At 38.0% G+C, this 24,193-nt stretch overlaps 1 protein-coding gene across 3 annotated transcripts in view; it reads left to right on the plus strand.

The window, feature by feature from the left end:
* Positions 1-1,832: 1,832 nt before the first annotated feature.
* Positions 1,833-24,193, plus strand: part of LOC150080840 (replication factor C subunit 4) — a 190,867-nt gene continuing 168,506 nt past the window's right edge. The window contains exon 1 of one of the 3 annotated variants that reach the window (XM_090382140.1): positions 1,833-1,892. In XM_090382140.1, the coding sequence (XP_090238266.1) occupies positions 1,851-1,892 (42 nt within the window). In that variant the 5' untranslated portion in view covers positions 1,833-1,850. Of the gene's footprint in view, positions 1,893-1,974; positions 2,065-24,112; positions 24,134-24,193 lie in introns of those variants that run through there. The other 2 variants (XM_090382141.1, XM_090382142.1) reach the window with 2 other exon arrangements.

Raw genomic sequence — 24,193 nt, forward strand, 5'->3', positions numbered from 1 at the left:
GAAGTCCTGTGCCACAGGACTTCTTTGACAGAAGATGTCACAATCCCAGCAACCACAACCAACGTAAACCCTTGCTATCTCCCTCAACGAAACCTCCAAAGATCACCGGAATCTACCAAACCAGCTATGATAGCCTGGCCATGTAAACCACTACACAATTTCCATGGGCGGACACTCAGCCGACTAAACCAAACAACTGTTGTTGTTATTTGGTTTTGAGGAGCACTAGCAACTAAGGCCATATTGCTCCGCCCGCAAACTACTTAAGATAGGATCACATCCCACGAAAGGTAAACACTGATTGGGCGGGGCCAGACCCTGGATGTTACAACCACCAAGACCTTTGGACTCGACCCAAGGAATTCACCAAAAGCATATATATTGCTACTACGTGACAATCACGGACTGGACCAAACACCTCGATGTGATAACCACGGAATTGACCCACGGATTCGACCTAAAGGTTTTACCAAATAACAAGCATATTGTCACCGAGCCTTATTGGCAATCTGTGTCAGTTACCTTGCCTGGTCCACTTTAGCCTCCATGGTGGCGGGGAGGTTGACAGGCCTCCTCCTGTCTCCTCCTCGCCATCCTTCTTTTTCTCTCTGGTGAGAGATATGCATGCCCCACTGATATCTGATTGAGGTTGTCTTCGCTATTGACCCCATATTTCTGTCTTTTTCATCCCCAGCCTTCAGTTTCCTTCCTTCTCTATCTTCACGGTAGCGTACGCTCCACACGTCAAAATCTCACTTTGTCCAAATTACTTTTCGCTCACATTTTGGCCTCTCAGCGTTCAAGCGCTCTCCCCACGCAAGCGATTATTAAATAATCACTATATGTTTATATAGATTTATTTATTTTTATTTGTTATTTATTTTTTTATTTACTTTTTTTTTAAAAGTTCCTAGCCACTGAAATCTCAGGAAATTATGTGGCAGGACCTACCAGAGTAAATACATATTATTAAGTATGTATTTAATATTTAAATAATGTATTTAAGCACCTGGTCTGATCCCACGGGGCGAAGTGAGGCCAATTTCGGGCCTCAGTAGAGGTCTGGCGGCTAAATGGCCAGAAGATGTCATGGCGGCTACATGACACCACACATTCCAAGGTCCACACACTTTTAAATCCCTGGCCTTTACAGCGAACTGTATCACACCACGATGTAAACTACGAGGAGATGGGGGAAACCCCTGGTGCCGTCTGACCCTAAATACACTTTACCTAAACATCGTTGCTGACCAGGTGCACGATTTCATGTCAACAGACTTTCCCTTTGGCAGTGCTGTCTTTCAGCAGGGTAATCCGCACGCCACACCACCCGAATTGTTAGAAACTGGTTCGTGGAACATGAGGAGGCCATTTGGAAATCAGGTATTGCCTTGGCTTCCAAATTCCGCAGACACAATCCCCTCGAGCACATGTGGTTTGTGTTGGAACAGCAATTCCGATCTGCGGCATCTCAATCACGGACCTTATTATTATTATTATTAGCCACATAGTACAAGGAAGCCTGAGGCTTATGCTGCACCAGCCAAAAAAAAAAAAAAAAAAAATTCCCAAGTTATCCTGAGAGAGAGAGAGAGAGAGACAGAGAGAAACCCCGGGGGCTCACATCTGGTGAGCCCCCGGGGTTACTTACAGGAGATAACCCTACTAATGCTGTTGGGGTGGTGGAAGATAAATGTATTTACCATGACATAGTTTTTTTGAAGCTTGTAATATTTTTGTGTGCTGTGTCTCAATGCTCTAATTGTGTTTAAATAGTTTTCTCTCGGATAGAGACTAAATCTAAATTCAGCATTGCTTGAGAGCGTTTTCTACAAAGTCGCCTTTTCATAATGCGAATTAAGGAAAATGTTCATAATGCACGCAATGTTCAGGTAAAATGTATTGTTGCCTCATACCTCTGGCACTAAAATCAAATAATAAATAAAAATCACATTTCAAAAATTTTTTTTTTTTTTTTTTTTTGTTAACCGCACTTTTTGATGATGGCGCGAGTTTTCATTTGTAATTTGTGTGTCTGTATTTACGTGATGTTTTAAGTTTAAGGCACGTAAATTATCGAGTAGTTGAGTATATTTTGATATAGTTAATTTAAAACTAAGAAGGCAATAATTTGTAGTCCAGTATATTTATTTTTTTGCCATGTCAATTTTTTTTTCTAAAACCTTGATTTTTTTTTACTTAATTGGTTATTATTATTATATGTTTGCCGTCTGCAAAATTACTAAAGATTAAATTCTGCGGAATCTTAGTTGAATCTTGATATTTTACTCTATTACATTTAGGTATACAGTATTTCTTATTTACCTAAATGTGATGTACAAGTGGGTTTATTATGATTCGAGACAAAGGACCTTATGATAATATATATCTCGACTGAAAGTTTCCGCATAATAGACTACTGCCCAAACAATGCCTTACAACTGCATCTTATTTATAGAAGAATAAGAGAAATTTAGCACAATCTTGCCCGTAGAACATTTCGATTCAACACTCTCCAAAATTAGATCGTATGTATAGCTTAGCTTAATTTTCAGCACTCAGAGGTGAGTGCTGAAAATTAAGCTAAGCCATACATACGATCTAGTTATTAAATTATAGCACATAAGGACTCCTTAAAAATCAAGAGTCACTCTCCAAAATTTAAACGAATATAAAACTACTGTACGTCAAACGAATTCTCACACCCAAAGAAACAAACGGAATCGATGGTCAAGGCGCCCCAACCTGACCCTAGAATACATCAAACCACTATGAATGAAAAAAGACATTATATCCATTTAATAAAATCGTGCGAAAATATGATTACGGCGATGATATAAAATAATTTAAACTTTTATTTTGTTACAAGTTTCACATTGTATCTTAGCTCTGTCTTTTACGAACAGCGCCTTATGTACATTTTCAATCAAAAATTTGTACTCATATGAATTAAAATTTTTACTCTCATTTTAGGTACAATGTGTTGATTGTAAAACGTATTTGAAGTGCAGTTTGAAAGTTTTTGGTGAAATACTACTGAAGAATGATACAGGGTGGAGTTTAAAATACTAAGTGAAAATACAGGTAGCAAATGACAATGGGAAAGCAGAGTATTCTGACCATGTTTACATTCCTTACATGACACAGCATTGACGAAACTGTTAGGAATGATTCTTATGCTTTATAAGTTAAAAACATTCAGAGGGAAAAAACAAAACAAAAAACAAATTTTCAGTGAGTACAGAACCCAAATGAATACAGAAGTAGTATCACTTTGGGAAAATAGTCTTCAACAGGCAATTTGTCAATTTTTTTTTTTTTTCTCTTTATGGATACTCACCTATGTAAAGAACAAATTCAACACATGAATTAGTCATTTAAATAATTCAAATTTAAATACTGAACCTCTTGACAGGCAGAATAAAATTTCAAATAGGCCAAATAAACGAACACTTAACCGTACATAAAATTGATATATTTTTTTAAATACATGTGTCCAGGGATGTTCCTAGGGTATATGGCACCCGGGTGCCAATTGGAATCTGGAGCCCCCTTTAAAATTTTCTTAAATATTTATGTAAGTTTCAGGTTTTCAAGCTCTCCTTGAACATTGGCACCCGGGTGCAGTGCACCCCTTGCAGCCTCGGGCCATACATGTGACATAGCATTAGTAGGGCATATGATGGAAGAAAGCAAGCTTATATAGCATCAGCCAAAAAAAAAAAAAACCTTCCCATTTCACTCATCCATTCATCCCAAATGTTTTTCTAGTTCTGCTTTGAACTAATTTAAGTTGCTGACCTCCACTACAACAGATGGAAGTTTGTTCCAACTACCAACCACCCACTGGCTAAAGGCAAATTTCTGCACATCTATTCTACAATTGTCTTTCCTCAGGTTGAATTTATGACCCCTCAGGTTCTTAATCTTATCAAGCAGAAGTATCCCATCAGCATTGAGCCTGCTCAATCCATTCAAGGCCTTATACATCTCAGTTAGCTTACTGCGCAGGTGCCTAGTCTTCAGAAGCTGCAATTTGCAGCACTTAAACCTTTCTTGGTAACACCAACCCTTTGTTCCACTCACCAATCTTGTCCTCTGTACTCGTTCCAGCATCTCTACATCTTTCCTAAAATGAGGCCTCCAGATCTGTATACTGTACTCAAGGTGTGGCCTGACCATTTCCTTATACAAGGGGACAATCACCCCCTTATCCCTTCTAGCAAAATTCCTGTATATCATTGACAAGAAACTGTGAGCTACTCTTATAGCATTTTTGCACTTCTCAGAAAACTTCATATCTGACTGTACAGTTACCCCCAGGTCTTTTTCATTCTCCACTATCCTGAGTGTAGTACCACCCAGTTGATATGTTACTCCAGGGTTACTGCTACTCATATGCAGTACTTTACATTTGTCAATGTTAAACTTCAGTTGCCACCTCTCAGCTGATCTACTCAACTTTTCCAGATCCTGTTGCAGTAGTGTACTGTCATTAACAATCCTGCCAACCTTCGTATTGTCTGCAAACTTAGACATTAGCTCTGATATACCTTCATCAGTATCATTGATAAATACCGAAAACAACATTGGGCCCAACACCGAACCCTGGGGGACTCCACTAATAACATTAGTCCATGAAAAGCAGTGTCCATTGATAATCACTGTCTTCTCCCACTGAATTATCCATTGTAGCAACTTACCCTTAATGCCATACTGCTGCAGGTGCCTCCGTAGCCAGATGGGCAGGAGCAGCAGTGTGTAGCACACGCTTCTTGATTAGGCCGGGGTTCGAGCCCGTGGCCACCAAATACGGAGGATGCGGAAAGGTCAGGGAATGACCACCGCATATCCCGGAGCAATATGGCCTTAGTTGCTAATGCTCCTAAAAACCAAAACAACAACAACCTGCATCGCCTTCTTATTTTCCCTGGAACAGAAGTTAGACTAACAGGTCTCTAATTACCTGTGTCACCCTTTGATCCCCTTTGTGAATTGGGGGACACATTTGCACATCTCCAGTCCATGGGGACCTTCCCCGAGTCCAAGGAAGCATTCATAATTATGAATAATCATAAGTAAGCAAACCCTTAGTTCCTTTGCTGCCTTCTTTAATATAACTGGATAGATTCCATCCATCCCAGGTGCTTTTCTTATGTTTATCTTCAACAATTTCTCCTCCACTTTACTCTCAGTTATTACAAGATTATCTAGCTTACTTCCAGAGTTTAATACACCTCTGGCATTTCCCTCACTGAATAACTCCTCTTGTGTGAATGTAGATGCAAAATACTCATTCAGTTTGTTAGCTACCTTAGCATGATCATCAACAGTTGAACCATTGATATCAAGTGGACCAATCTGATTCATTCTTTCCTTCTAGAGTTTACATAAGTAAAGAACTCTCTGCTGTTTTTCTTTGCATCCTTTGCCAAAGATTTCTTATAATCTGCTTTCGCCTGCTTACCTCCTTCATGACTTGATTACAGACCAGCATATATCTGTCATAAGCTTCTGTGTCTCCTGATAATTTATTTGCATCCCATGCATTTTTCTTCTCTGCCATGAGCCACATTAGTTTGGCGTAAAGGCAATAAGTGATTAAAAATTGGGCACTTCTTAATGTACTTATGATTTTGACAGCTTAATGGATATAAGAAAAAATAATATATAAATATTTTAATTATTTTTTTTATAAATTAATAATAAACCAGAATTACAAATTACCATAATAGGCTAGTAGATATTTTCATAAGAATATAAATGCACACAGAGCTGTCCTGTGGAAAGTATTTTAAGCATATATGGCAAAATTATATTATTAAAAGTTTTAAAATAAAATGTTACGAATACAAACTTTAAAATTCTTATAATACATTTTACAGTATATGCTTTTTTTTAAAAAATATTTAAAAAAATAAAGAATTGAAAGCTAGATTTGATTCCACCATTTTCCTCTGCTCGATTGAATTTCTGCAGTCAAGCACATAATTTATGTGAATCAGATTGCAAATAAAAGTTGACAATAAATCTGCAAATGATATTGATAATATTAGCATTAGTAGTGGCAAATGATGCAAGAAAGCAAGCTATTCTACACTGATGTAACATTGAAGATTTACTATTTTTTTTAAGTGGTCAATTAAGACAGCTTCATAAGGAATTGAAGTGCCAACACATTTGGAAATTTTGTGTCACTATGCAGCCCTTTAAGTAAGTAATAAATGTTTAATGTTTATACTCTGGAATGATCACACAGTCAGAGGAGTTAGAGAGAATACAAAAAAAAAAAACATTGTACTTAGCAGTCACATGGGTTTTAATCACAGTCAATCAAAATGTGTACTTATCACTCTCTCACACTTGCCTGTGATGACTGCCTGGCTAGTACCTGCTGTATTTGGCATGTCACACTGTGCCAGCTGAACACTAGCACTGAAAAAAAAAAAAAAAAAGGCAAGAAGATAAGAATTTCATAATGACTCACTCCCAGTACTACACTGTTCCAATTTGTACAGTAGTTTTTTGTGTGGAACAGTATCAGAAGCTTTTCAGAAATCTAAATATGTGATGTCAAAATTATTTTTTGCATCCAGTTTCTTTGTTATTACATCATAATATCTACTCAGATTGATCAGTCAAGATTGCCTACAAATACATGCTGTCACTGCTGTGCAACTGCATTCCTGTCTAGATGGTCCTACATTACTTCTTTAACCAGTAATTCCATTATTTTCCCCTGGAACAGAAGTTAAGCTAACAGAACTGTCACCACCCATGTCACTCTTTGATTCCCTTTTGCAAATTGGGGACAAATTTGCACATCTACAGCCCAGAGGGATCTCACCAGAATCCAAAGATGCCCTCTTAATTATGCCTACGGGCTTGTCTACCTCCTTTGCTGCTTCCTTTAATGTAATTGTGTAGATCTCATTCACCTCAGGTGCCTTTCCTATGTTTTACATCAGCAATTTCTCTTCCAATTTTCTTTTGGTTATCACAAAATAAATTAGCTTTTTTTAGAATTTGATATGTTTCTTGCAACACCATCATAAAAAAATTCCTTGTGGGAATGTAGATGCAAAATGCCTATTCAGTATGTCAGCAACCTGAGCACGATCATCAACAATCAAACCAGTTATATCTAGTGGACCTGTGTGATCCCTTCCTTCTGGTGTTTACATAAGTAAATAAGTCGTTGCTAGAGACTTGTAATCTGCTTTAGATTGTGTATCCTCTTTTGTGACTTGATTACAGGCTGATTTGTATTTACCATAGGCTTCTGTATCACCTTATAATTTTTGCATTCCATGCATTTTTTGTCTCTGCCACGTCTCATCAGTTCACGTGACATCATTTAGGTCTAAGCATTGAGCAGTATTCCTTAGTTTGTATTGAAAAGCCTAGTAGCTTCTGTGATTATTTCCCTGAATGCTTCCCATTTAGAATTTGCTGTTGGTAACATCAATTAGTTCCACTGCATAGAATTTAAAAATTGTCTTAGACTACTTTAGGTAACTTTAGGAAAGAAAAAGCCTTTCTTTTTACCCTTGACAGTAGTTATATCTTTAAGTACATTTCACAGCAATACACTGTGATCCCCCGCCACCTAGTGGTTATTTTACTTGCACTCAATGCATGAAGAGTCGCTGCTGATAATCGAATAAAGAATATTGCTCTTTCTTGTTGTCTGTCTAACATGCTGTTGCAGGAAATAGTCTCAAATTAATCTCACAAATGTCTTGCTACTGTGTAAGTGACCAATCCACAATTTCTGGAAAGTTAACTCCTTCATTACAAGACATTCTGATTTATTAGCCCACTCTATTTGTTGTATAGTTAGCATTAGCATTAGCATTTAGCATTAGTAGAGGCATTTGATGCAAGAAAGCAAGCTTATGCAGCATCAGCAAAAAAAAAAAAAAAAAAAACCCACTTCCACTTCACCCCTCTGTTCGTTCAAAATACCTGTCCAGCTGAGCCTTAAACTTATTTAGGCTATCAACCTCCACCACAAGGGATGGAAGTCTGTTCCACCAACCAACCACCCGCTAGCTAAAGGCAAATTTCCGCACGTCTATCCTACATCTGTCTTTCCTCAATTTGAATTTATGCCCTCTCAGGTGATTTTTCTGAGCTAGAGGAAGAATCCCATCAGCATTGAGCATGCTTAAACCATTCAAGGCTTTATACACCTCTATCAGATCACCTCGCTGGTGCCTAGTCTCCAGACACTGTAATTTGCAAAACTTAAGCCTTTCTTTGTAAGAGCACCCCTTTGTTCCATACACTAATCTTGTTGCCCTTCTCTGTACTCGTTCCAGCAGCTCTACATCCTTCTTGAAATGAGGCCTCCAGACCTGTATACAGTACTCTAGGTGTGGCCTGACCATCGCCTTATACAATGGAATAATCACCTCCTTATCCCTGCTGGAAAAATTCCTGTATATCATTGACAATACTCCATGAGCTACTCTTGCAGCCCGTCTGCACTGCTCAGAGAACTTCATATCTGCCTGCACAACCACCCCCAAGTCCCTTTCATTCTCTACCACTGTCAGTGTAGTACCACAGAGTTGATACATTGCTCTGGGGTTGCTGTTTCCCATGTGTAGTACTTTACATTTGTCAATGTTAAACTTCATTTGCCACCTCTCAGCCCATCTGCTCAACCTTTCCAGATCCTGTTGCAGCAGCATAGTGTCAGTAGTGTCCTTGACAACCCTGCCAACCTTTGTATCATCTGCAAACTTGGACATTAAGCCCGATATACCATCATCAATATCATTTATAAATACAGAAAACAATAATGGACCCAACACTGAGCCCTGAGGGACTCCACTAATAACATCAGTCCACGATGAGCAGTGTCCATTGATTACCACTCTCTGTCTTCTCCCCCTCAACCACCCCTTTATCCATAGCAGCAATTTGCCTCCAATGTCACACTGCTCCAATTTGTGTAGCAGTCTTCCATGTGCAACAGTATCAAAAGCCTTTCTAAGATCCAAGTATATAATATCTAAGTTATTCCCTGCATCCAGTTCTTTTGTGACTGCATCATAGTATCCAATCAAGTTGGTCAGGCAAGACTTCCCCTTAACAAAACCATGCTGTGTCTGAGCTATAACTGAAGTCTTGTCTAAATGATCCTGCAGTGCTTCTTTAACCAGTGCCTCCATTACTTTTCCTGGAACAGAAGTTAGGCTCACAGGTCTATAATTACTTGTGTCAGCCTTTGATCCTCCTTTGTGAATTGGGGTCACATTTGCACATTTCCAGTCTATGGGTACCTCCCCTGAGTCCAAGGAAGCTCTCATAATTATGGCTAAGGGTTTGCTTACTTCCTTTGCTGCCTCCTTTAATATAACTGGATAGATCCCATCCACCCCGGGTGCCTTTCTTGTGTTTATCTTCAACAGTTTCTCCTCCACTTTACTCCCAGTTATTTCAAGATTCTGTAGCTTACTGCTAGAGTTGAATACACCTCTGGCATTCCCCTCGCTGAATAACTCCTCATGTGTGAATGTCGATGCAAAATATTCATTTAGTTTGTTAGCTACCTGAGCAGGATCATCAACACTTGACCCATCAATATCAAGTGGACCAATCTGATTCATCCCCTTCCTTCTAGAGTTTACATAAGTAAAGAACTCTTTGCTGTTTTTCTTTGCATCCCTTGCCAAGGATTTCTCGTAATCTGTCTTCGCCTGCCTAACCTCCTTTGTAACTTGGTTGCATATCAACTTGTATCTATCATAGGCTTCTGTGTCATGTGTTAATTTGTATGTATCCCATGCATTTTTCTTCTCTGCCATATGCCTTATTAGTTCATCTGTCATCCATTTTGGCCTAAACCTTGAACAATATTTCTTAGTTGGTATGTAAAGCCTAGTAGCTTCCAAGATAAGTTCTTTGAATGCTTCCCATTTTGAATTTGCTGTTGGTAACATCATCAGTTGGTCCCACTGTATAGAATTTAAATACTGTCTCAGTCCATCGTAGTCGCCTTTACGGAAGCAATAACCCTTCCCTTTACCCCTAATGGTAGTTACCTCTTTGAGTAAATCCCACTTCAGCACACTGTGATCACTGCCACCTAGTGGTTCATTTATCTGCAGATTCTTAATGCATGAAGAATCACTGCTGATAATCAAATCAAGAGTATTACTCCCTCTAGTTGCCTCCCGAACATGCTGATGTAGAAAACAATCATCCAATAAATCCACAAAAGCCCTGCTAGTGTGTGAGTAACCAGCCCCCAAATTCCAGTCAATATCTGGGAAATTAAAATCTCCCATTATAAGACTCTCTGATTTACTGGCCCACTCTATTTCCCTGTACAGTTCCTTATTATACTCATCAGAGTCATTAGGCCTATAGCACACTCCTACTCTCAATTTTGATCTCCCAATGCTTATGTCACACCAAACTGACTCCACACTGCACTGTCCAGCAATGTCGACTGGCTTCACTTCCTTGGTTTTTATGTGTTTCTTAACTAATAGCATAACCCCTCCCCCCTTCCTATCCTGTCTATCCTTTCTGTAGACGTTGTACTCCCCAAATTGCAGTTCTGCATCCCTTATATCTGTGTGACACCACGTCTGATATCCCAACAATATCTGCCTTCGATGTTTTGAGCAATACCTCAAATTCATCAAATTTATTTACTAAACTCCTAGCATTGGTGTACACGCAAGTATACCTGCACCTGTTTCTATTCTTAGCTACCCTAACACAAGACATGTGTTTACTTGTACCGCAATGGCTCCCAGCAGTCTCTGAAATACCATGCATCTTGTTTTTCAGGCTTCTGCTCATTCTAATAGAAGCAGTGCAAGAATCTCTTTCACCTCTGCCAGTGGCTACTGTCAATCTAATTGGTCTTTGTCTCCCCCCAAGCTAGCAGTTTTCCGACCCACCTAACACTGCCTCGATAGCATCAGCATAGTTGTTCATTATACTTGTCAGTGTCATTTTGCCTGTAACATACTACTCTCACACCAAACTGACTGAGCATTGCACTGGCCACCCATGTCAACTGGATGCAACTGCCTTAGATTTTGTGCTTTTTAACAAAGAGCATAACTAACGTCCCTCTTGTTCGGTTTTTTCTCTACACACTCTACTCTCCATATTCAAATTCTGCATCTCATGTACCATCTCTTATATCTTTATAATGTACTAATTTGGTGTCTTAAGCAGTACTTCAAATTCATTGATATATTCACTATGCTGCTAGAATTAGTGTACATGTAAGTATACATTTATAATCTACAAATCAAGACATTCCAGATGCATATTCTTTGAAGAAGAATTATCTTAATGCTATTTATGTTGGCATTTGCAAACTTTGTCAGGATACTGAAGAAAAGTGCATTTTGATGTCTGCTGATAAATTGCAGACATTTGTGGCAGCAGTGACAGTGCCACGATGTTATGCATGCCATCACGGGGAAGGCCCAAGGAGCTAGGCCTGATGGCTGATTTAGTATGGTTGTTAAAAACCTTGGAGCCTTTGACAGTCTGGCAAGTGGGGGCAGAATTTATAGTTTTGCCACTGGTTTGTTGCTCTTATAATGAGCATTTGGTGTCTGGGTAAATTAGATGGAGAACCTTCCCATCTGCGTTTTATTGCTTGCAAGATTCTCAAAAATGAGAATCACCCCATGGTTGCAAGATTTCAGTGTGATTCTTTGCGGTTACCATGGCTAGATGAAGAATCAACACATGGCAAAAAAAGTCTGCATTTTTGTGACTTTAGTCTTTATGGAATAAAATTAACTTTTGCCTTACTGGTTTGCTGTTTAAACCTAATCTACATTATTGCTTAGCCTAGGTCTTATATAGGCTTGCAGAAACAATCTGAGAGAATTTTGGCAGCGTTAATAAGTTATTTATTGTATAAAAGATGTCTTTGTATAAGCCCTTACTTGCATAGCTATTTACAGTGATATGCAATGTGGAGGCCTTCCACCAGAGCCTGTTTGGACAAGTTGTACACTGCATCAATAGTAAAGTTCTGAAATCATCACTGTGGTGATTACTTGGGGATCTCTAATCACAAACTAAAGTAGATAGCATGTAGTAAATGTCTCTTCCAGCGAAAATGTAATATTGATAGGTCAAACAAATCATTGACAGGGAGTAGAGTACTATGTGCAGTATTGTCTTAGCTAAAATTTTTGAGTCTATTAAAAAAAGTTGTCATTGCTTTGGATACTGCAGCTGTCAGTGCTGCTCATGTAATTCTTGGGTTAGAAAACGTTTGCTATTCAACGAGATTCAGTTTGCTTGGATACCTAATTCTATAACTTATTGGAAGCAATGGAACTCTGAGCAGTGCAATTGAAATAGAGTTCATTTAGAAATTTCAGTTGTCCCTGGAGACAGGAGAGAAAATTAGAATAAATTTGATAAGAGTTTTGAAAAAAATTCTAGGTTTCATATTTTAACCCAGCAGGTGGTAGTGTGGCACTTGAAAAGTGCCTTAAAAAAATGCTATCACATTACACTTTAATTAATGATTAAAAATCTTAACGAAAAAGTTAGTGCATTGCATCATGTCTTTTCGCAAGTGAATTACCAAATTGCTAAAATGGCATCATTTTTATCATATCTCATATTGTGAATACTTTCACAATGAGTTGCCTGGTATTGTGCTACCTCGAATAAATAATGCTTCACAAGTGGAGAAGACTATTGTTACTTATTCTCGGTGGATACCACCACCCAGACGGCCTTTTAAAGGCTATTTGGCCTATCATCGATGGGTGGGTAGGTACCCTAGTGTCGCAATAGTGACAACCCAGTTATGAAGTATTAACTGCACAAATGAGAGACACCAGAGGGTGAATAACAATTTAAACTGAAAAAGTTTCGTAGGGCTATAGCCTCAACCTACATAAATTTCACTTAACAAAAAAGTTAATGCATCGCAAAGTTTGTGCAAATACCTTGAAACGGCCGTCTGGGTGGTGGTATCCACAGAGAGAGAGAATAAGTAATGATACTCTTTTCCATTGGTGAAGCATTACTTATTCAAGGTAGTGCAATATCAGGCAACTCATGAAGATATTCACAATATGAGATATGATAAAGACAATGGCAGTTTACCAATTTGATAATTCACTTACGAAAAGACATGATGCCATGCACTAACTTTTTCATTAAGTGAAATCTTTACGTAGGTTGAGACTACAGCCCTAACAAACTTTTTCAGTTTAAACTGTTATACATCTCTCATATTGTGGAGTTAATACTTCATAACTGGGTTATCACTGTTGCAACACCAGGGTAACCACCCACCGATGATAGGCCAAATAGCCTTGAAACGGCTGTCTGGGTTGTTGTATCCGCAGTGAATAAATAACAGTAGTCTTCTCCATTGGTGAAGCATTACTTTTTTGAGGTAGTGCAATATCACACAACTTGTTGTGTGAAGGTATTCACAATATGAGATATGATAAAAACTATGCCATTTTACCGATTTGGTAATTTATTTACGAAAAAAGTGAAATCTTTACGCAGTTTATGGCTACAGCCCTTACCAAACTTTTTCAGTTTAAACTGTTATATGTCTCTCATATTGTGGAGTTAATACTTCATAACTGGGTTGTCACTATTGCAACACCGGGTACCTACCCATCCACCGATGATAGGTAAAATAGCCTTGAAATGGCCGTCTTGGTGGTTGGTATCCACCGAGAATAAATAACAATAGCCTTCTCCATTGGTGAAGTTTAAACTGTTATACACCATCTGGCGTCTCATATTATGGAGTTAATACTTCATAACTGCGTTGGTATTGCAGGGTACCTACCCACCCACCGATGATAGGCCAAATAGCCTTGAAACGACAGTTTGGGTGGTGGTATCCACCGAGAATAAGTAATGATAGTCTTCTCCATTGATGAAGTGTTACTTATTCGAGGTAGTGTAATATCAGGCAACTCATTGTGAAGGTATTCACAATATGAGATATAATAAATTATGCCATTTTACCAATTTGGTAATTCACTTACAAAAAGACATGAAATGCACTAACTTTTTCGTTAAGGCTATAGCCCTACCAAACTTTTCCTGATTAAGAATCTGTAATTATTTCTAGCTTCTTAAATATAGACAAATATAGACTTTTACTTCAATGGTTCCTGAATTTTTTTTCTTATGGTTTCCATGGAGTAATTAAATACAAGCACCTGTCAGGTGCTGCACCCATCTGTGTAACACTTTTCCACATGCTTTAAAAGTACTGCGGAAACTGGCATTGTTGTGAAGTTTTGAATTCCATGTTTATCTAATGTTCAAGATTAGTTGCTTTTCCAATCCCACAATTTAAATGAACATCTACAGTCCCACAGGACTTGTTTTTTAAAGATTTTATTGTTTTTACATGGTAAAGTTGTTGAAATGCAACATGATATTCATTTAAGATGGATTCTACTCTATGGGAAGCAAAATATATTGGTATCACATATTGCACATTGTGAAGTGTGCCAAATTTGAAATAATTTAAAAAAATATGACAACTGAAGTAGAGAATTATATCTGATATGCACATATATTTAAATATTTTTATAAGCATTTGTACTTAAAATAAGCAGAAAAATACACAATGAGCCAAAACATTATGACCACCTACCTAATGTGATGTTGGTCCTCAACATGCAGCCAAAACAGCTCATGTCCATCGAGGCATGGTCGCTACAAGATTTCTAAATGTGTCTTGTGGTATCTGGTACCAACACGTAACCAGCAGATCCTTTAACTCCTGCAAGGTCCTGAAGGTTGAGATGCCGTAGATCGGAGTTGCTGTTCCAACACAAACCACAGATGCTCGATGGGATTGATGTCTGGGGAATTTGGAAGCTAGGGCAATACCTGGAAGTATTCCTCACGTTCCACGAACCAGTCCCGAACAATCCGGGCGGTGTGGCTGAAAGATTGCATCGCCAGAGGGGATGACCATTGCCATGAAAGGGTGTATGTGGTCAGCAATGATGTTTAGGTAGGTGGTAGATGTCAGAGTGCCAGGCACATGGCTGACTTGACCCAGGGTATCCCAGCAGAACATCGCCCAAAGCATGACACCGTCGCCACCAGCTTGTTTTCGTCCCACGGTGCATCCAGGCGCCATCACTTCCCCAGGTAAACGTCTCACACATACCCGGCCATCCACGTGGTGCAACAGGAAACGTGATTCATCGGACCAGACGACCTTCTTCCAATCACTCAAGGTCCAGTTTCGATGCTCACATGCCCATTGCAGACGCTGTCACCAGTGAAACATGGTTAGGGTGGGCACTCGGAGTGGCCTGTGGCCACGCAGTGTCATTTTCATCAGGGTTCGATGTACTGTGTGTTGTGACATATTACTCCCATCACCAGCATTCCAATTACCGGCTATTTGTGCCACAGTCACCCTTCTGTTCCCACGTACCATCCGTGAGAGCCTTCGCTCACCTCGAGCGTCGATGAGCTGTGGTTGTCCAACACCTCTCCGATGGTTCGTGGGTTCCCTCCTCATACCACTTTCGGTAGGTACTAACCATGGCTGACCTGTGAGCATACCACCAGCCGTGCCATTTCAGATATGCTCTGACCCAGTTGTCTGGCCATTACAATTTGCCCTTTGTCAAACTCACTTGGTCAGGTGTTTTTTATACCGTGTTCTGACCCGTGCACGCCCATAATTCACCTGCAGTTGCTTCTTTTTTTCATAACAACTCGCTAGTTATAATGTTTTGGCTCATCAGTGTATATGCATGTGCACATTTAAAATTTTTTGTTCTTAACAGTTTTTTAAACTGGAAAATATGTCAGAATAATAGATTCAAGTTATATTTTTATTTTTAACTGTAGTTTTTAATTTTCCAAAGAATTAATATTTTCTTATTTTTTTAAAAATAATAAATGATTAAAAGAATAAAAAATAGTAACTTTATAAATTTATTTTTTATTCAGAAATAAAAAGATCCCTACAATAAATATTGCTGTATTTTAAGAAAAGTTGAAATATTGATATAAAATATGGACAATTCAAAAATACCCAAAAGTTTTTGTATATTAAAAAAAAAAAAAAAAAAGCACATGTCAGGCTGCACCACCATTTGTGTTATTAGGTTTGTGTCACCACTGCCAGGTTATGGAAAATAGATGACTTTTTTAATGGAATTGAACAGGGACATCAAGTAGATGGTTTGAAGGTTCATATTTTTAAATTTTATCCATTCGCTTCTATCAGTTATGTAAAGATTGTTCTCTGCATTTTAGATGATTTAAAATGTTTTAAAAGCCATTGTATTAAAAACCTATGGCTCTTAAAATGCCATAGTTTACATAGATTACATCGAAATAATTTAACCCCAGGGGCTCACATGTGGTGAGTATGGGCTTGGCACACCCATGGTCCTGAGCTGGATATCATCATTCTTCTCTTTCTTGGTGATACCCTTTTACTTCTGACTCTCTCTCTCTCTCTCTCTATAATTGAAAAATTTTTTTTTTTTTTTTTTTTGTTTGGTGCAGTATAAGCCTCAGGTTTCCTTACACTATATAGCTAATAATAATATTACTATTTACTGTAACAAAAAGATTTTCTGTGTGTTATAAAATGATTCTTATTCTCACAGTTAACAGCTTTATCACTTTTAGTGTTTTGCTTCATATTTTGCTTGTTTTTAGTGCTTATTATCTGATGTCTAGTTATTAAAATGCACAAATTGTAGAATGTAGAATAAATTCTGGTGTTTTCTTCCTTTCACTTTGCACCTGTTTATTTCTCTTTTGCATTTAAAGAGAATAAAATCTTCATTAATAACAGCAAATTTCCACCGAAAATGTTTGTATATTTTATGTGTTACCAGCTATTTTTTAAACTGTATATATGATTTGGTTCATCTCTTTTTAATTATCCATGGTTGGACTCAGAAAACGTCATCAGAAAATATTTTTAGAATGAATGCTCATCAGCTTTCATAATGAACAGACTTGCTCACTACTACTGCTTCCCCCTGATATATCAGTTTATTCACAAATACAGATTCATTTCTTGTGAAACTGTACAAGCCAGAAAGCACAATTTGTAGTTGGATTTAGCTTCTATTGCATATGAACATTTAACTGTATTGAAACAAAAAAAAAAAAAAATTTAATGATCACCAAGCCTCCATTCTCAGTTTCTTGCTTTCACATTTTACACAATTCTGTCCATGAAGATGTGTGAGCTGTTTACAGCATCAATTTTCCTTTCACTTTTTGAAGCAAAAGCAAAATGGCTTTTGTTTCAAAAAGTGGCAAAAAGCAAAAGGACCAGAGCATGAACAAATCAAGCCATAAATTTATAATTCTTTATCGCTAAATAAAAGACACATGCAAATAAATGGTGGCAGAGCTGTGCATTCCAGAAAGAGCAAAAACTGGTTGTATGAGTGTAATTTTGTTATATTTTCTTTTTTTACTGAATGCATAGATCACATGCTAATGATAGCATGTTGTAAATAGCAATGAAGAAATATTAAAAATATATGTAAAAATTCATGTACATTTTGCATTCACTCATCGTCATCAGTAATTCGGTCTTGTGACTAGTCAGTTCCTCTGATGAGCTGTCGGCATCTTTACCTCTCCTGTGCCATCTGTTTTAGTTCCTCAAAAATTCGAAGTTCTGCTTCATCCAGCAATGTCCCAATGAAGGTCTTTTTTGTTCTACACCCTTGTGTGTTTTCCCTCCATTGCATCCAGAAGCAATCCATCATGTCGAATCACATGGCCCACCCATTTGAGTTCTAGTTAATCTTATTCCCTACAGCTCTGAAAAAAATGTTTCCCAAATACACAAAATCCTGTTCTGTACTAGTGGTAGCAAGGTTCCCAAAATCCCACAGTTCAGAGCCCCCAACTGATCTAAACACATCACTTCTTGCAAGTTATAGCAGTATTATAAAAATGTGCAATAAAATTATTTATTTATTTAAAAATTCATCTATATTTTGTATTCTATACAGCTCTGAAAAAAATTCTTATATGTCACACAGAAGTTGGCCACCACTACTTTAAATGATCATAGTGGTCTAAAATATGTTTTTAAGTACCATAATTTTATAATTTATAGAAATAGTTCTGTTTCACTTCCAAGTTACTACATGTAATGAAAATTATGATTCTGACGTCAGGTGGTTCATTTCATTGTGAATTAACTTTTTTTTTGTGTGTGTGTGCCTTGATTTAAGTAGAATTTAATTTTTTAACAACAGGTCCCTTAGAATTTCTAGCAACAATATGGATCATTATGTAGTAGTAGTAGTAGTGGCATGTGATGCAAGAAAGCAAGCATATGAGCTTATCCAGCATCAGCCAAAAAAAAAAAAAAAAAAGCTTACAAAACAATCCCCTCTAAATATTTGTCCAGTTCCTCCCTAAATTTATTTAACCTATCAACTTCCACAACGACAGATGGTAGTTTGTTCCAGCAATTAACCACCAACTGGCTAAAGGCAAATTTCCGCACATCTATTCTACCTATGTCCTTCCTCAATTTCAATTTATGCCCCCTTAGGTTTATAATCTGAACAAGTGGAAGAATCCCATCAGAATTCAGCGTGTTCAACCCATTCAAGGCCTTATACAACTCAATCAGATCACCTCACAGGTGCCTAGTCTCCAGCCATTGCAATTTGCAGAACTTAAGCCTCTCTTGGTAAGAAGATCCCTTCATTCCCCTCACCAATCTTGTTGCCCTTCTCTGTACACGCTCAAGCAAATCTACATCCTTCCTAAAATGAGGCCTCCAGACCTGCACGCAGTACTCAAGGCGTGGCCTGACCATTGCCTTATACAGAGGGACAATCACCTCCTTTTCCCTGCTAACAAAATTCCTGTATATCATTGACAACACCCCATGATCTGCCCTGGCAGCCTGCCTGCATTGCTCAGAAAACTTCATATTTGACTGAACAATTACACCCAGGTCATTTTCATTTTCTACCTCCTTAAGTGTAGTACCACATAGTTGGTACGTTTCTCTGGTGTTACTTCTACCCATATGCAGTACTTTGCATTTTTCAATGTTAAACTTCAGTTGCCACTTCTCAGCCCATCTGCCCAAATTTTCTAGATCCTGTTGCAGTTACACCCTGCTATTATTGTCACTAACAACCCTGTCAACCTTTGTATCATCTGCCAACTTCGATACTAAGCCTGATATACCTTCATCAATATCATTGATAAATATACAAAACAACAGTGGACACAACACCGAACCCTGTGGGACTCCACTAATAACATTAGTCCACGAAGAGTAGCACCCATTGATTACCACCCTCTGTCTTCTTCCACTCAACCATCCTTTTATCCATTGTAGCAACTTACCCTTAATACCATTCTGCTCCAATTTGTACAGTAGTCTTCCATGCGCAACAGTGTCAAAAGATTTCCTGAAATCCAAGTATATGATATCAAAATTATTTTTTGCATCCAGTTCCTTTGTAACCATATCATAATAACCAATCAAATTTGTCAGACAAGACTTTCCCTTAACAAACCCATGCTGTGTCTGAATTATTGCTGCAGTCTTGTCTAGATGATCCTGCAATGCATCTTTAACCAGTGACTCCATTATTTTACCGGGAACAGAAGTTACTCTAACTGGTCTGTAATTACTCGTGTCACTCTTCGATCCCCCTTTGTGAATTCGGGACACATTTGCACATCTCCAGTCCATGGGGACCTCCCCTGAGTCCAAGGATGCTCTCATAATTATGGCTAAGGGTTTGCTTACTTCCTTTGCCACCTCCTTTAATATAACTGGATAGATCCCATCCACTCCATCTGCCTTTCTTATGTTTAACTTCAACAATTTCTCCTCCACTTTGTTCTCAGTTATTACAAAATCATTAAGCACCCTGTTACAATTTGATAACTTTGTGGCATTTTCAAACCTTAATAACTCCTCTTGTGTGAATGTAGATGCAAAATACTTATTCAGTTTGTTTGCTATCTGAGCAGGATCATCAACAGTCGAACCATCGATACCAAGTGGACCAATCAGATTCATCCTCTTTCTTTTAGAGTTTATATAAGTAAAGAAATCCTTTGCCAAAGATTTCTCGTAATCTGCCTTCGCCTGCCTATCCTCCTTGTGACTTCATTACAGTAAGCTTATATATCTTATAGGCTTCTGAGTCACCTGATAATTTATATGCATCCCATGCATTTTTCTTCTGTGCCACGAGTCTCATTAGTTCATTTGACAACCATTTAGGCCTAAACCTTGAACAATATTTCTTAATAGGTATGAAACGTTTAGTAGCTTCCACTATTAATTCCTTGAATGCTTCCCACTTAGAATTTGCTGTTGGTAACATCATCAGTTGAACTGTACAGAATCTAAAAACTGTCTGAGACCACTATAGTCACCTTTATGGAAGCAAAAACCCCTTCCTTTACCCTGATGGTAATTACATCTTTAAGTAAATCCCACATTGGTACACTGTGATCACTGCCAACTAATGGTTCCTTTATCTGCAAATTCTTAATACACGAATGATCACTGCTGATAACCAGATCAAGAGTATTACCCTCACTGGTTGCCTCTCGAACATGCTGCTGCAGAAAACAATCATCCAATGAATCCACAAAAGTCTTACTAGTGTGCGAGTGACCAACCCATAAGTTCCAGTCTATATCTGGGAAGTTAAAATCCCCCATTATAAGACATTCTGATTTACTGGACCACTCTATTTCTCTGTACAGTTTTTCATTGTACTCATTCGAGTCATTAGGCCTATAACACACTCCTATATTTTTGCTTTCGCAGTGCTTATGTCACACCAAACTGACTCAACAGTGCACTGTTCATCTATATCAACTGGATGCATTTCTTTTGATTTTGTTTTTCTTAATTAACAGCATAACACCTCCTCTCTTCCTATTCTGTCTATCCTTTCTGTACACATTGTACTCCCCAAATTCCAGTTTAAAGGTGGTAGATGACTTTCATCAACCGGTGAAATACCACCACTTTGCTTATTGGAGGCTTGAAGTGGTGAAACCCATGTTTAGTCTCTAGAGCAAAGTTTCTTGCATCCCTCTCCCCCATACTTCTCCTTCAACCCATGCACGGTACTAAGTACTATAGGTTTTGATACCTTTCGTGTTTGGGATTTTCATAAAAAAAAAAAAAAAAAAAAAAAGTTCTGCATTCCCTATTATCTGTGTGACACCACATCTCTGCTATCCCAACAATATCTGCCTTTGGTGTCTTGACCAACACTTCAAATTCTTCAAATTTATTTACTATACTTCTAGCATTGGTATACATGCACGTATACACGTACCTATTCTTATTATTAGTTACCCTAACACATCCCATATACCCACCTGTTTCACGATGACTGCCACCAGTCCCTGAAACCCCAACACCCCTCGCTCCCCACCGCTGTTTATTCTAATAGAAGTACGGCAAGAATCACCTTCACTTCTGCCTGCAGCTACTTTTAACCTTTTAGTCTGTGAATCCCCCCAAGCTAGCAGTTTTCCGACCCATCTAACACTGCCTCGATAGCATTAGCAGATATTCTTGCATCCTTTCTATTTAAGTGTATCCCATCCCATCCCTGTAGAAGCAGTCTCTCCTGTTAACAAGCACAGACCAGGCTGAAAAAAATTTTATCCCTTGAGCCTTGCACATTTCCTCCAGGGCCGAATTGATTGACAAGGCTCTCATCATGTACTCCCTTCTATTGTGTCTGAACAGAATTGGAGACACTTTCAAATTTAACCCTAATTCACGACTTTTTTGCAAAATTGACTTGTACTTATTAAGTAAATCTGCATATCTCCTACTCTGTCATTGGTGCCAATGTGTACAACAATATCACCCTTTGTGCCCTTAAAAGATGATATATGTTTTACAACGTCATCAACTTTTGCCCCTGGTAAACATACCCTGGTCCTATTCCATCTATCCTTTTTACACAATATATTCCCCGTCTCCCCGTCTTTTATAATAGAGTCACCGACGATAACTAACTCCTGTTGGACTAGCGCATTCTGCCTTGGAGGTTGCTGCTGTGTTGCCTGATGCCCAGGAGTGAGCTCTGGCATTGAGTTGGGCAGCTGAGAGCGTGATGGGCCCCTCATATTAATTTCTTTGAGGGGCATCTAACCTACACCTGAAGCTCTCATAGATTCCCATCAGAATGCCGAGCTGACACCTAATTTCTGGACACTCTCTGCACCTGGCGCACACACACACAAAGACATCCTCCTTGGCTAGATCATGTTCCGTTCCAGAGAGTTCGGCAAACATTTCACAAGTTGCACATTTTTTTAGTCTGTGATGCGTTGGAGAATCGTCCCCCCTCAGTTCTCCCCCGATTCACAGCACTCCTGCCACTTTGTGCCCGTTGTTTTTCTGCTCTAGTCTGGGGCATGAAATTTTAAATTAATAAGATCAATAAATTTAATCAATTAATTGTCAATACTACACTATCTAATAGAATACTAAATGCAGGGATTCAAATTATGCTATATAATTTTACGTTAGAGCTACCTAGTTACCACAATTAAAAATTTGAATTCCCTGCAACTCCATACAAAAACAATGGCTGCAAGATTCGAATGAAACAACGGTTTTACATATATTAAGTAGTAATCTACAAAAACTCTTATCTAAAATAAAAATAATGAGCATATCTAGAACTGTATGGCTACTTATAAAGTTCAATATAAAATAACAATTAGGATAATAAAATGACAAACACTTATCGCCTTTTCGAAGCCTGTAATTCACAGTTGTAATTTTTAAAGAGAGTCAGCACTCTCATGTAATAACCTAGTATTTTAGAATTGAATGTCTGCCTGTACTTTGGCATGATCACTAGTTCAGAGGAGTTTAGGGATGCTGGCAATAGTGATATGTAGCATATGCATTAACAAGTGTTTACTTTTGGATTCACATGCTACCACAAAAAATGCACTTTGATTGTTGACTGAGTGATGTTTTGTTGATATTCTTGTAACTGGATGGTTATCCAGTGATAAAAATAGAATTTTTTAGCAGTGAAGTTGTAAGTTCTTTTCTTTGTAAAATCATTTCAACAATAAACAATTATTAACCATACTTAGCAGTCCAAGCCATGAACCGTGAGGACTGTGGTTCAAGCCATGAAACATGGCTTGAACCATGTTTTGGCAACTTGGCTGCATCTGTCAGCTGCTGACTGAGAATATACCTTGCAGCACAATTTTCATGTGAATGGTAAAACATTTGTATCAATAAGATGTTTGTGCTGGGTGTGTCACACTACATTTATGTAATTAAAAAATAAATTCTGTGTAACTGTTCATCCTTATTTTCAGACTTGCAAAACTAGCATGAAACTGTGTGATAGATTATAAGTAAATAAATAAACAAATTGATATATTTGCTGCACCAGGCAAATACATAATTGAGTAGTGACAACATACCTGATATGGCCAAGGCCAAGTGGCTTTGTCAGATCCCAATGATACATAAATAATAACAAATTAGTCCTATTTACACCAAGAATGAAATACAACATAATAAAACCCAAACCTACATATTAGAAAAAAGGATGGTGTCAGTAATTTCCTTGTGGTATTGGTGAGAATAAGAATATACACTGAAATGCTGAATAAGTTTTGAGTGATGGATATGGAAGAACCTATCAAGAGAAAAGATTTGATCGGAGAGAGGAATTAAAGATGGCTTTTGTCTAGTACTACCGGGGGAGGGAAAGATGTGCCAGCTAACCTTATCCCACATAGAAGGGATCTGCCAAGCATTTGAGAAGAGGTTGGAAACCACCTGTAGTTTCCAAACTCTTCTCAAATGCTTAGAAACTGCCTGCAAAGGTTTAACTTGAATTTAAAGATTTAATGTGATTTAATTTAATGTGTAATTAATTTATTATTCATAAATACTGTATTAGTTGAGTGTATTAACTGAATGGCACTCCAATGACAAGAATACAGTTTCCAACAGTGAAGTTGTAAATTCTTTCTTTTCACTGAATGGTTGCCCTTAAGTGTATAAAAGAAGCTTTTATTATTTTTTTTTTGGTTTTAATGTAGAAAGAAGAGTTAATAGTATGCAGCATGACATGTAAGTAATTTAATCTTTTAAATGAGATGATTAAGGAAAAAAAAACTAACTTTTATACAT

This window comes from Mastigoproctus giganteus, chromosome 9 (genome assembly GCF_048544385.1).
Source record: "Mastigoproctus giganteus isolate SK-2022 chromosome 9, ASM4854438v1, whole genome shotgun sequence".
Taxonomy (NCBI): Eukaryota; Metazoa; Arthropoda; class Arachnida; order Uropygi; family Thelyphonidae; genus Mastigoproctus; species Mastigoproctus giganteus.